A 13,610-nucleotide genomic window follows, 5' to 3' on the forward strand; every position below is an offset into this window, starting at 1 on the left:
ATTACAAATACATTTGTGCAAAATAATTGTTTGAATTATGATTGGTTTAAACCATGACAAAACGGCAACTCGGGTACAGTCATCTATATATACTAGGGCATGCCCGTACTATATCTATATCTAAAATTATATCCCCCCCTCTATTTACATGAAATGGTTTGGTCCATGAAATGTTTTGGTCCATTCGCAACGCCAAAGCGAACGGCGAACGCTTTACATGAAATGGTTTGGTTCATGAAATGTTTTGGTTCATTCGCAACGCCAAAGCGAACGGCGAACGGCTTGCGAGTACAGTGACAATCCCCCCGGGGTTTTAATTAGTTTTAAAACATCGTTTAACGCCAACATAGCGCCAACATAGTTTGCCGACGGGAAATAAATGAATACGCTCTCAAATGTGCCATCCGAGGCAGAGTGTGTTCGCCACGTTCGGCACACGCGATAGCTCGCTGCTCTCTGATTGGTTGAATCGTTTTTTGGACATAGCTCGGTAAGTAATTGTCCGATTAATATGAAACCTTGAAAAGGCACATCCTCGGGTCCCCAGCAATATACCTGGCAAGTTTAAAGTATATCGGACCCGTGGTTGTCGAGAAACAGCGGTCACAGACAAACAAACGTACAAACAAACAAACGTACAAACAAACAAACACACAGAGATTACTGGAATTATAGATAGATATCTGTGCAGCGTCTGTCCTGTGTTGTGTTGTGTTGTCCTGTGTTGTCCTGTGTTGTCACTGAACTACTTTCTCAAACCTTTGTGAAATCGTACCAAACTTCTGGAATACACATATCTCTTCCGTCGGTATGTCCAAAGGGTATTTTGTTTGAAAACTTTTCCAAATTTTTTTTTTTTTGGAACTTTTTGGGGAATTTTTTTTTTTCAACTTCAATTGTATATAAAATGTGATATCACGTATATTACAAATACATTTGTGCAAAATAATTGTTTGAATTATGATTGGTTTAAACCATGACAAAACGGCAACTCGGGTGCAGTCATTTATCTATATATCTACACATCTGTGCAGTGTCTGCTTTGTCACTTAACGACTCCCTCAAACTTTTGTTTCCGTGGTTGTGAAGTGTTTTTAATAACGTTGTGGTGGTTTTGAATCATGTGGTGGTGAGGTATTTTGAATTATGTGGTGGTGAGGTGTTTTTAAATGACGGGGTGGTGAGGTGTTTTTAAATCACATGGTGGTGAGGTGTTTTTAAATCACATGGTGGTGAGGTGTTTTGAATTAATTGCTGGTGAGGTATTTATAATTACGTGGTGGTGAGGTGTTTTTAATTATGTGGTGGTGAGGTGTTTAGAATCAGTTGGTGATGGTGTTTGAATTATGTGGTGGTGAGGTGTTTTGAATTACTTGGTGGTGAGGTGTTTTTAAATGACGTGGTGGTGAGGTGTTTTTAATTTCGTGGCTGTGAGGTGTTTTTATTACGTGTTTTATGGCTGTGAAGTGTTTTTATTACGTGTTTTATGGCTGTGAGGTGTTTTTACTTTCGTGGTGGTGAGGTGTTTTTATTACGTGTTTTATGGCTGTGAGGTGTTTTTATTACGTGTTTTATGGCTGTGAGGTGTTTTTAATTTCGTGGTGGTGAGGTGTTTTTATTACGTGTTTTATGGCTGTGAGGTGTTTTTATTATGTGTTTTATGGCTGTGAGGTATTTTTATTACGTGTTTTATGGCTGTGAGGTGTTTTTATTATGTGTTTTATGGCTGTGAGGTGTTTTTATTACGTGTTTTATGGCTGTGAGGTGTTTTTAATTTCGTGGTGGTGAGGTATTTTTATTACATGCTTTATGGCTGTGAGGTGTTTTTATAACGTGTTTGATGGCTGTGAGGTGTTTTCAATTTCGTGGTGGTGAGGTGTTTTTAATTTTGTGGTGGTGAGGTGTTTTTATGATGTGTTTTATGGCTGTGAGGTGTTTTAAATTACTTGGTGGTGAGGTGTTTTGAATTACTTGGTGGTGAGGTATTTTGAATTACGTGGTGGTGAGGTGTTTTGAATTACGTGGTGGTGAGGTGTTTTGAATTACTTGGTGGTGAGGTGTTTTGAATTACTTGGTGGTGAGGTGTTTTGAATTACTTGGTGGTGAGGTGTTTTGAATTACTTGGTGGTGAGGTATTTTGAATTACTTGGTGGTGAGGTGTTTTGAATTACTTGGTGGTGAGGTGTTTTGAATTACTTGGTGGTGAGGTGTTTTGAATTACGTGGTGGTGAGGTGTTTTAAATTACTTGGTGGTGAGGTGTTTTGAATTACTTGGTGGTGAGGTGTTTTGAATTACTTGGTGGTGAGGTGTTTTGAATTACGTGGTGGTGAGGTGTTTTGAATTACTTGGTGGTGAGGTGTTTTGAATTACTTGGTGGTGAGGTATTTTGAATTACTTGGTGGTGAGGTGTTTTGAATTACTTGGTGGTGAGGTGTTTTGAATTACGTGGTGGTGAGGTGTTTTGAATTACTTGGTGGTGAGGTATTTTGAATTACGTGGTGGTGAGGTGTTTTGAATTACGTGGTGGTGAGGTGTTTTGAATTACTTGGTGGTGAGGTATTTTGAATTACGTGGTGGTGAGGTGTTTTGAATTACTTGGTGGTGAGGTGTTTTGAATTACTTGGTGGTGAGGTGTTTTGAATTACGTGGTGGTGAGGTGTTTTGAATTACTTGGTGGTGAGGTATTTTGAATTACGTGGTGGTGAGGTGTTTTGAATTACTTGGTGGTGAGGTGTTTTGAATTACTTGGTGGTGAGGTGTTTTGAATTACTTGGTGGTGAGGTGTTTTGAATTACTTGGTGGTGAGGTGTTTTGAATTACGTGGTGGTGAGGTGTTTTGAATTACTTGGTGGTGAGGTGTTTTGAATTACGTGGTGGTGAGGTGTTTTGAATTACGTGGTGGTGAGGTGTTTTAAATTACTTGGTGGTGAGGTATTTTGAATTACGTGGTGGTGAGGTGTTTTGAATTACGTGGTGGTGAGGTGTTTTGAATTGCTTGGTGGTGAGGTGTAATCGTCCCAAACTTCCAGTCTGCACCTACCCTTCCCCTATGTATGTACTGAGGGGTTCTTTCTTGAAAAAAAAACATTCAACCTAAATCTTCAACCTAAATTGCCTATAAAAATGTAATATCACAAAAACAACAAATACATTTGTGCAAAGTAATTGTTTGTATTATGATTGGTGAAAATCATGACAACACAGCAACTCAGGTACAGTCATTAGCCTCAGTTAAAATAAGCCCGTTCCTCAGTATCGACGCTTGGTGAGGTGAGCGTAGCGAGCCGAGCCAAGCTAGTATATATATATATATAAAAATATATAAATATGTAATTCTACTCCATATACAGGCACTATAAAATCACTAAAATCACTTCTACTAGTCCTATAAATGACAACATTATAGTTTCTGTTCATAACCTCGTCAGCAGTGATCAATCTCTCTATCAAAATGGTTCTTGTCAAACTAAAATCTGTTCAAGTATTCATTCACGCACGTGCAGCACTATGGCTGCCATATTTCAACCACAGCCATGCTACTATTTCATTATTGTCCCATGTGGAATAAGGCAATAACTTAGTCAAGGTGCTGGCACACACTTGTTTACTCTTATTGGAACAGATTGTGGAATCTTTAACGTCCAGAAGCGAATGCTCGCACACTGGACATTCGGTTTCACATCTCTGTGAAAGAGGGAGCGCTCGTCGTTGCAACACACTAGCCGTGAAGCACTGACGTGACTATCTTTTGGAAAAGTATTTTAAAAATGCAGACGAGTCATCTAAAAGCTTTGTATGCTACTTCTGAGGTATCTTGTCAGACCATCTACTTTGCGTATTCAGTATTAATTTGATGCATGTGATCAATGCCACAAACGCAAACGTAAACACATTCAGGGCATCTTTCACAGCCAGTTGGAGACCTAGTATTGTGTTTTGAGACCTAGTACTGCAGTTGGAGACCTAGTATTATAGTTGGAGACCTAGTATTGCAGTTGGAGACCTAGTACTGCAGTTGAAGACCTAGTATTATAGTTGGAGACCTAGTATTGCAGTTGGAGACCTAGTATTGCAGTTGGAGACCTAGTATTGCAGTTGGAGACCTAGTATTGCGGTTTGAGACCTAGTATTGCGGTTGGAGACCTAGTATTATAGTTGGAGACCTAGTATTGCAGTTGGAGACCTAGTATTGCAGTTGGAGACCTAGTATTGCAGTTGGAGACCTAGTATTGAAGTTGGAGACCTAGTATTGCAGTTGGAGACCTTGTATTACAGTTGGGGACCTAGTATTGCAGTTGGAGACCTAGTATTGCAGTTGGAGACCTAGTATTACAGTTGGAGACCTAGTATTGCAGTTGGAGACCTAGTATTGAAGTTGGAGACCTAGTATTACAGTTGGAGACCTAGTATTGCAGTTGGAGACCTAGTATTGCAGTTGGAGACCTAGTATTGCAGTTGGAGACCTAGTATTGCAGTTGGAGACCTAGTATTGCAGTTGGAGACCTAGTATTGCGGTTTGAGACCTAGTATTGCGGTTGGAGACCTAGTATTGCAGTTGGAGACCTAGTATTACAGTTGGAGACCTAGTATTATAGTTGGAGACCTAGTATTGCAGTTGGAGACATAGTATTACAGTTGGAGACCTAGTATTACAGTTGGAGACCTAGTATTATAGTTGGAGACCTAGTATTGCAGTTGGAGACCTAGTATTGCAGTTGGAGACCTAGTATTGCGGTTTGAGACCTAGTATTGCGGTTGGAGACCTAGTATTGCAGTTGGAGACCTAGTATTGCAGTTGGAGACCTAGTATTGCAGTTGGAGACCTCGTATTGCAGTTGGAGACCTAGTATTGCAGTTGGAGACCTAGTATTGAAGTTGGAGACCTAGTATTGCAGTTGGAGACCTAGTATTACAGTTGGAGACCTAGTATTGCAGTTGGAGACCTAGTATTGCAGTTGGAGACCGAGTATTGCGGTTTTTTTTTTTGTTTTTTTTGTATACAAGATCGAGGCTCGTGAAAGAGCGAACATTAATCACACAGAAAGACAAACAGACACATAAAACAAATAACATCGGGAGCGGTAGACAAGATGGGGAGAGAGGGGGAAGGACACAAACACAACATTTGAGAGCAGGGACCGAGAGACATGGAGACATCGAGAGATCTGTGGGAGGGAGAGGGCTTTGGGGGGGAGGCATGTGAAGGGGGGGGGGGGGGGTGGGAGAGGTATAAACATATGGACACTGCCAGGATTTCCAGGAAAGAAGTTGGAATTTCAAACAAGGTGGATCTGGGGTGAATTAGTGGGGGTAGAAAAGATCAAGGTTATGGATGGGGGAAGATAAGAGATGGTGGTGAACAGCTGTTTTAAAGACCTGGAGGGAGGAGAGGGATTTGAGACCTAGTATTGCGGTTGGAGACCTAGTATTGTGGTTGGAGACCTAGTATTACAGTTGGAGACCTAGTATTGCAGTTGGAGACCGAGTATTGCAGTTGGAGACCTAGTATTGCAGTTGGTGACCTAGTATTGCAGTTGGAGACCTAGTATTGCAGTTGGAGACCTAGTATTGCAGTTGGAGACCTAGTATTGCAGTTGGAGACCTAGTATTGCAGTTGGAGACCTAGTATTGCAGTTGGAGACCTAGTATTGCAGTTGGCGACCTAGTATTGCAGTTGGAGACCTAGTATTGCAGTTGGAGACCTAGTATTGCAGTTGGAGACCTAGTATTGCAGTTGGAGACCTAGTATTGCAGTTGGAGACCTAGTATTGCAGTTGGAGGCCTAGTATTAAAATTGTAAGAGATTGCCACAAAATCCAAAAATGAGGGGTTCATCCAAAGTGGCAATTACAAATTCTATTATTTGCAACTGTTGGTGGAACTGTGGCAAACAAAGATCAGAAAAAGTATATTCACACAAAGCTTTATTTTATCTTTATAAATCTCATCAAGTAATTACGAGTGGTTTGAATCAGCGAAGTTAGTGACAATGATGGCATGTCATAATAATGAAAGGATTTATTCTATATTTGTGCCAAAGGAAAGACTGATCATTGCTGTCCTAAATATAAAAGCGGAAGGGACACCATGAGCATATTACTCATAAAAAAATTATGGAATTCTCATCCCTCCTCCTTCCAGCATGTCCTGTATATCCGCTTGTGATATCCTCAGGACACCCTTTACTTTTTCTAGCCCCAACTCAGATTGTAAAAATACATTTCAAACCACTTTAAGTAAACACAAGTGTGCTTGAGCATGTCGATATTCAAATATGCTTGACTATCCCAGAACGTATCGGTATTCGAATGCAGAAACAAATATTGGTGTAAAGAAACTTCCATAGCATCAATGGTTCATGTAAATCCAGTTGTGAAAGTGCAAAAAAGCGTGGATGAGCAAACCTTTCTCATGCGTGCAATGTTGCTGCCGTTCACGATGTTAGAGCTCCCATCTCTGGGAACACACCCTGCTTCGACATTATGTGAGCCCACGTCGTGCGCCTCGGCATTGCGCCTGTTTGCCCATGCCAAACCCACTCGGCCTGCTGGCTCAGGCTGCTTTCTAGCCAGCGGCCTCGAGGGAGGATCATCGAATACAGGCGTATCCTCGGCCTGTGGGAGGAAGAGATACAGAGCATGTCTGTGCCACGTCGCTGCAAGGGTTTGAGAGCTGCCTTAACCGTTCACAAATTATTGGATGTTTTCGAATGGCCCCCCTTCATTGAAAAAAATGTCTACGCCCGATTTGCCTTTTCCCTCCGAGCACAGACCTCTTGATCACAGGTTCAAATGCCATCCTACTGTGTTGACGATCTCTCAACATTCTTGCAATTCATCTGAAAATACGACGTCTCTTCCTGAGCTATATCCAGACAGTCAATCAACCCAGCAATGCAACTCCCCTCTTTCTATTTATAGCATTTAGCTCTACCCATGCACGTTTACCTTCATTATTAGAGGGTTTCGTGTATGAACATCGTCATAGTGCACATCACCATTCCATTATATTATTATAATATTACACAGTACTATCTTACATTGCCAGTAAATCATGCACACCTTACCTTGCAGATTACAGGTACATTATCCAGCATGTCTATTTTACTTAAAACTTAAACTCTTATTCAAATACAAAGTCTTTTTAACGGATTTCCCACTTGCTCTACTGAGGCTCCAAAAACCACCGAAAGTGTTTGAAAATCGATTTATTTGAATGCTTTATTACCCTGTGCACATGAAGTGAAAAGTGGGGTTAAGCATTCGGTCAACTTTGTCTGTCTCTGTGTGTCTTCAAATATGTCAGTTTATGATCGACGAACGACTTGATTTCAATGGAATGTTATATTTTGAACACGAATCGGAACATGAATCGGAAAACCAACTCGCCGTTTAGCAGGACTTTGCGTATGTGCAATCGGGACAAATTCAGAGCCAGAGACGAGTGGGATAATGTTTTTAACTGCCTGCCTGGAAGTCAAACAAAATTACAAATCATTCTAAACAGGAAATTTACTGTTTTTAAGGTTGTTATAAAGGACACAAACAACAGGCATGAATAACTAATGTAACGTGTTAAATAATGTGGCGTAAAAGAAGCTGCATCAATGGCGGCAGTAAACTTCCTTTGAAAAAATTTCTACGACCTTTAAAATCTTTATTTTATTTGAATTGGATTGTACACTTGAACACTTTAGGACACCAATTGCCTTTTTTGCAGTTTCAAAACCCTTTTGTTGATGATGGTGTGAATTGTCACTTTTGACGAATATCTTAAACCTGCACAGAGAAGCGATTAAATTGATAGAGGTGTGTGCTATCCCTCTCCCACTCTCCATTCCTATGAGCATCGTTGGCTGCAGGTGCAGTAAATGCAACGTAAAGTCTGATGCACGTAGGCGAAGCAGACTGGCCAGGTCGGCGGTATGACGATGGCTACCCTTGATGTCCGAAGTGGACACAGCTGTCTGCAGATGTTGCGCAGTGATGCCTAAATTGGTGAAACCACTGACTTTTATGGGCACATTTATCCACGATGTAGCGCTGCCCAGGCTGACCTACAGGTGTGGTTTGGTATCTGAGTGTCCTTTTCATAGACTTAGCCGAAAAAGGCTTCCCCCACAAGGCAGTGGGAATCCGTTACCTTGGACAAGGGGCCCAGCACCAGGTACTGTCAGCCGGAGCCAGCTGAGCCTGGGACTCACTTAGGGCAGGGACGTCACTCCCTGAGGCAGCTAAAAAACAAAAACCCCAAAAAAAACAGCTACCCTGCTACTCAAGCTTTTCGTTGAACAGTACTTGGACAAATCTTATGGAATTTAACGTCATCACTCGCAATCACATTTGCCACTCGCAGACTCTGCCCATGTGCTTGTTATTCAAGACGTTTTTATGATGTTTTTATTATTACCCCAATTCCATTTGGTGTCCTTTTGTGACTTTAAAGAACGTTTGTTTTAATCCGACCTTAAAGCACACACACACACACACACACACACACACACACACACACACACACACACACACACACACACACACACACACACACACACACACACACACACACACACACACACACACACACACACCATTGTCAAAAAGCCAAATTTCATGTTGCATTTCCTTGGCTACAGGAATGCACAGGATAAAAAAAGGAGATGACAGTTTGCAATTTGAGTTGTGAGGGGAAAACAAACTACATCCAAGGGGTTCACACCCTGGAAAACACTCAATATACACAGAATGTTCGGCCAAATGAGACTTCTTCTTCTGGCCGTATTTTCTTTGATAAAAGTATCAAGCAGCATCAAAAAGATGTCAAAACGGTCGTGATCTTCAGGACATTAACTCTGTACATTCTGGGAACTCAGAATTGTTTGTTATTATTACCTCTTTGCATCATGTCAGGCTCAGAATAGCAAATTGATCTAAGATATTTAAAAGGTTACAAACAATATAGTACTGTGTGGGGAGTCAAAGGAAGCATTCTGTGTTCTTGGGTTGACAAACACCCTTTTATTTGGCCATTTTCTAAGTGGAAATCCTCTTTGGTATATCGCAGCTCATATCTCCAAATCGATTCCAAAGCTGATTGTTTTAAAAGAATGTCGTCAAATATTACCCGGAAATACAAATACATTAAGGCGTAACAGACACAAAAGAGCTTCGGTATTAAAGAAGAATATCCTTTAAAAGACATTGGAGATAGACTTGTATTGGGATATTGTTTGGACTTGTAGGACTAAATATTGGAGGTATTTAGCTCGTGTGTGGAGTGGTGGGGATTTTTGAGGTTGGTGCAGCACAGGCATGATGGGCCGAATGACCAAAGTTCCTTTTGTCGGTAAATTAATGCAATTTGTAGTAATTACAGAAGCTGGAAACATGTGAATATAAAATAATTTCTTATGAACAGTAATGGGTTACATGAATAAAGGGGTCGATGGGATCAGGGTGCGAGTAAAGTTTCCCATGAAAAAACTGAGGCCTCATCTAATAGGAATACGTACATGGGAGGAACAAAAAAATATGCTAATGAAAAGCAAAATAAAACAAATATATCAGCTATCTGGAAGTTTGCAATAGGTGGTGTTGGTCTGTGCTTTTTTTTTTTTTTAAACCCTCTATTTATATGTTTCATTGTGGTGAAGTAATTGTCTAGACAAGGTTTTCACAGCTTCCAGTCTCAGTGTCTCTCTCCCTCTCATCCCCTCCGCTTTCCCCCGATATGCCTCTCTCCTTCGCTCTTTCTCCCTCTCTCCCTCGCTCCTTCTCTCCCTCCCTCATTCTCTCCTCCCTCACTCCTTCTCTCCCTCCTTCTCTCCCTCCCTCACTCCTTCTCTCCCTCCCTCACTCCTTCTCTCCCTCCCTCACTCCTTCTCTCCCTCCCTCACTCCTTCTCTCCCCCCTCCTTCTCTCCCTCCCTCACTCCTTCTCTCCCTCCCTCACTCCTTTGCTCCCTCCCTCACTCCTTCTCTCCCTCCCTCACTCCTTCTCTCCCTCCCTCACTCCTTCTCTCCCCCCCTCCTTCTCTCCCTCCCTCACTCCTTCTCTCCCTCCCTCACTCCTTCGCTCCCTTCCTCCTTCTCTCCCTCCCTCCTTCTCTCCCTCCCTCACTCCTTCGCTCCATCCCTCACTCCTTCTCTCCCCCCTCTCTCCCTCCCTCCTTCTCTCCCTCCCTCCTTCTCTCCCTCCATCCTCTTCCTCCCTCCCTGCTTCTCTCCCTCCTTCTCTCCCTCCCTCCCTCTCTCATCCCCCCTCTCTCCCTCATCCCCTTCTCTCTCTCTCTCTCCCATTCTCACGCTTCCTCCGTCTCTCCCTCCCCCTCTCTCCAAATCTACCAATCTCCCTCCCTCTATCACTCTCCACCCTCCCCCCCGTTTCCCTCTTGAAAATAAATGACGTGCATATGTAACCCATCATTCATTATCTTTGTGCAAAGTTTGAACAAGATCGGTAAATGCATGTCCAAGAAATGGTTGAGGATGTGTTCAATATCGGGGTTTTTTTTAACAACTAAAATTATCGCCAGTCTACCAGTCGGCCATATTTGATCAGATCGCAACAATAAAGTGAGGTGCACGTGCATGGAGTCATGTACTGTGCTTGTGCCAAGTTTGGACAAAATCAAACTATGCATGTCCGAGAAATTGTCGGAGACACTTTAAGTAACAAAATGGCCGCCAGTTGGCTATCTTGGATCTGATCTCGAACAAAAATGAAGTGCATATGCAAGCCATCCTTCTTTGTCGTTGTGCCAAGTTTGAACAACATCGGGCCGTGGATGTCCGAGAAATGGTTGCAGACGCACGGACGGACGAGACCAAATCCATAAGCCCCGTTTCGGACTAAGTCCAAAAGGGGCAAATAATGACAATACTGCAAACAACGAGGGATGTCTTTCCTAATTATAGCATTGATGATAAAATATACTATATTATACACAAATGCCATATCATGATTTGTATTGTATACTGGCCCTTTACATGCATCTCAGAAGTGACTTTAGATGTTCAGAAAAGAAATTCACAGAAACCAATCTTGCCCGATTACAGCAGCAAACAATTCCTCTCCCGTTTAAAACATACGAGGGCCATGGTCCACTTATTATTCTTTTGTATACAGCACATAGTTGTGGGTGGCATCATTTCCAGGAGGCACTGCTGTGCTACTGCTGTGCTACTGCTGTGCTACTGCTGTGCTACTCTTCACGAAGAACACAATGGGATCTTTAACGTCCACCAACTCATTTCGGCAGACTGGACGTCCAGATTCACGTTCATCCGAGGGACGTCACACACATTGATGAATCACCCCGCCTGTGCAACACCAGGCTAGACATCTCAGAGGTGGTTGTGCGTACACCGAGGCCGCTTAGCTAGGCTTAGCTAGGCCACCAGGCTAGCTAGGCCATTTCTGCCAACCATTGAGGTAGAAAATCCAAATCAGAATCAGAATATAAAAGTAAAAAAGATTAATGAAAGTAAAAACATGCATTTGTCAATAAACTTGGACCTTTTATATTTGGAATATTTCTCTAAAAAATGACCAATGGTCCCTCCCACCCCCACCTTCCCATGCCTCCTCCCACGAAGCCCCCTCCCACGAAGCCCCCTCCCTCCCACAGATCTTCCGATGTCCCTGTTCTCTGCTGTTGTACTTGTGTGCTTCCCTCTCTCCCCATCTTGTCTTCCGCTCCCTTTATTGTATGTTTTGTGTGTCCGTTTTTTTGTGTGATTGATGATGTGATGTGATGTGATTGTGCTTTCCTCTTACACAAGCCTCGATGTTGTATACAAAAACAAAAAAAAATTCAAGAAAATGATTACAATTTTACATCTTTTTTTTTTTCTTTTTTTTTTTTAACATCTTTTAAGAACAGTTGATTCAAACTTTCTGTAGTATTCAGAATTGTGGGATACAATGTTAATAACTATACCTCAGACCGCTTAGACAATATTTGAACATACAGTACACAGCATTGTGATTTGTCCATCCATCGCCCCGTCCCCTCACTTCCTGCCATCAGACCATCCTTTCAGCTTGCTATATTCAGTTGAATGTGTTTAATCCAGCTACCTCCTTATTGTCCTTTCAAAGTGCAAATCTCTAACTTGGCTGCATTCCTGTGATGCTCCCTGTTCCCGGTTGGCAAATCATCCCAATTTTCTGTGCCAGCTAACATCATCCCAGTGCATCGCACCATTTCTTACAGGTAATGTTTGTATGTCTTTTGAGTGTTTGCTTGTCCCTTTATTCCCTTCAGTGTCAGTCAAAATGCCTCCGAGAGAAAAAAAACCAAAAAAAAACATCAAGATTCTTCAAGATCAATAAAGTCAAAACTAGAACGACACTCAGAAGAGAGCGTACCTCCTCCTGGTGAACAGTTTACGTTGTGTATCCGGATGATAGGCCGGATCTGGATTCGGACCTGAACCAAAATCTAATTTGCTCGTTCTTGTCACCTAACCAACTCATCCACCAAGTTCATTCATATCTCGTCCATAACTTTTTGAAATATCATGTTATATATCGCTTTTCACCCAATCGCTCAATGGTGAAGATTCACTTTAAAAATTAAACAATTATTATAGCCAAATCCATATTCAGATCTTCACCAAAATCGAATCGAATCGTCCTTGTCACACACACAACGTGTCCGCCAAGTTTCGTCCAAATCCATCTATAACTTTTTGAGATATCCTGCTATGTATCGTTTTTGGCCCAATCTCCCAATGGTGAAGAAATAAGATTCTAGTAGCCGGATCCGAATCCGGATCTTCACCAAAATCGAATCATTTCATCCTTGTGACATACGCTCCATCTTTGCGAAATTTCGTCCGAGTCCGTCCACAACTGAGATATTTTGTTAACAAACGGACAAACAGACAGACAGGGGTGAAAACATAACCTCCATCCACCTTTGGTGGCGGAGGTAACAACCTTTTGATAATAACTGGTATCCCATGCTCTCACCAAAATGCTGACATTATCTTGATTACAAACGGTCTCTGCTGCAGCCTGGGTTGCAATGCGCTTCGCACATTTGATTATCCCGTCCTTAGACACACAGATGTCAGCCATGGTAACATAAACAGCAGGCCTTCCAGCAAAAATGGCTGAAAGCAAATCCTGGCATGGGGTTAACAAGGACTAGACTATGCCAAAAAGGAGGTTCAGAAGAACAATGGTGAAACATTGTAAAGTTTGAAAATTATATGAATAATTATAAAAATGATAATAAAAATACTTAAATATTTATTATCAGAACAAAACATGAAGGTGACGAACCTACCATATTTTATTTATATATTTCGACATTTCTCAGTTATGATCATCTCCTTTATTAATGCGCTTGTTTTAATGGTAATGAGCAATTTCAAAAATTCTGATAAGTTAGAATTCTGCAATGTAACTTGTTCTGGTTCCCAGAGAGAATCATTTTTCAATTTCTAAATGTTTTATTTTTGAATTATTTGTTTTTTCAATTTTCAATTACTGCACTTTAATTTTTTCAATTTCCAATTATTTAATTTTCTAATTTTCAATTATTTTAATGTTTTTTCAGTTTTCATTTATCTCATTTTTTAATTTACCGTATTTTCACGCAA

The 13,610-nt window shown here is 41.5% G+C and overlaps 1 protein-coding gene across 1 annotated transcript in view; it reads right to left on the minus strand.

Moving 5' to 3' along the window:
* The window catches only part of LOC137432951 (sorbin and SH3 domain-containing protein 1), a 446,359-nt gene that overhangs the window by 141,703 nt on the left and 291,046 nt on the right, over nucleotides 1-13,610 (minus strand). The window contains exon 13 of the mRNA XM_078783773.1: nucleotides 6,406-6,615. Coding sequence (XP_078639899.1) covers nucleotides 6,406-6,615 — 210 coding nt within the window. The remainder of the gene's footprint in view (nucleotides 1-6,405; nucleotides 6,616-13,610) is intronic.

Source organism: Myxine glutinosa, chromosome 8 (genome assembly GCF_964187855.1).
Source record: "Myxine glutinosa chromosome 8, kmMyxGlut1.1, whole genome shotgun sequence".
Classification (NCBI taxonomy): domain Eukaryota; kingdom Metazoa; phylum Chordata; class Myxini; order Myxiniformes; family Myxinidae; genus Myxine; species Myxine glutinosa.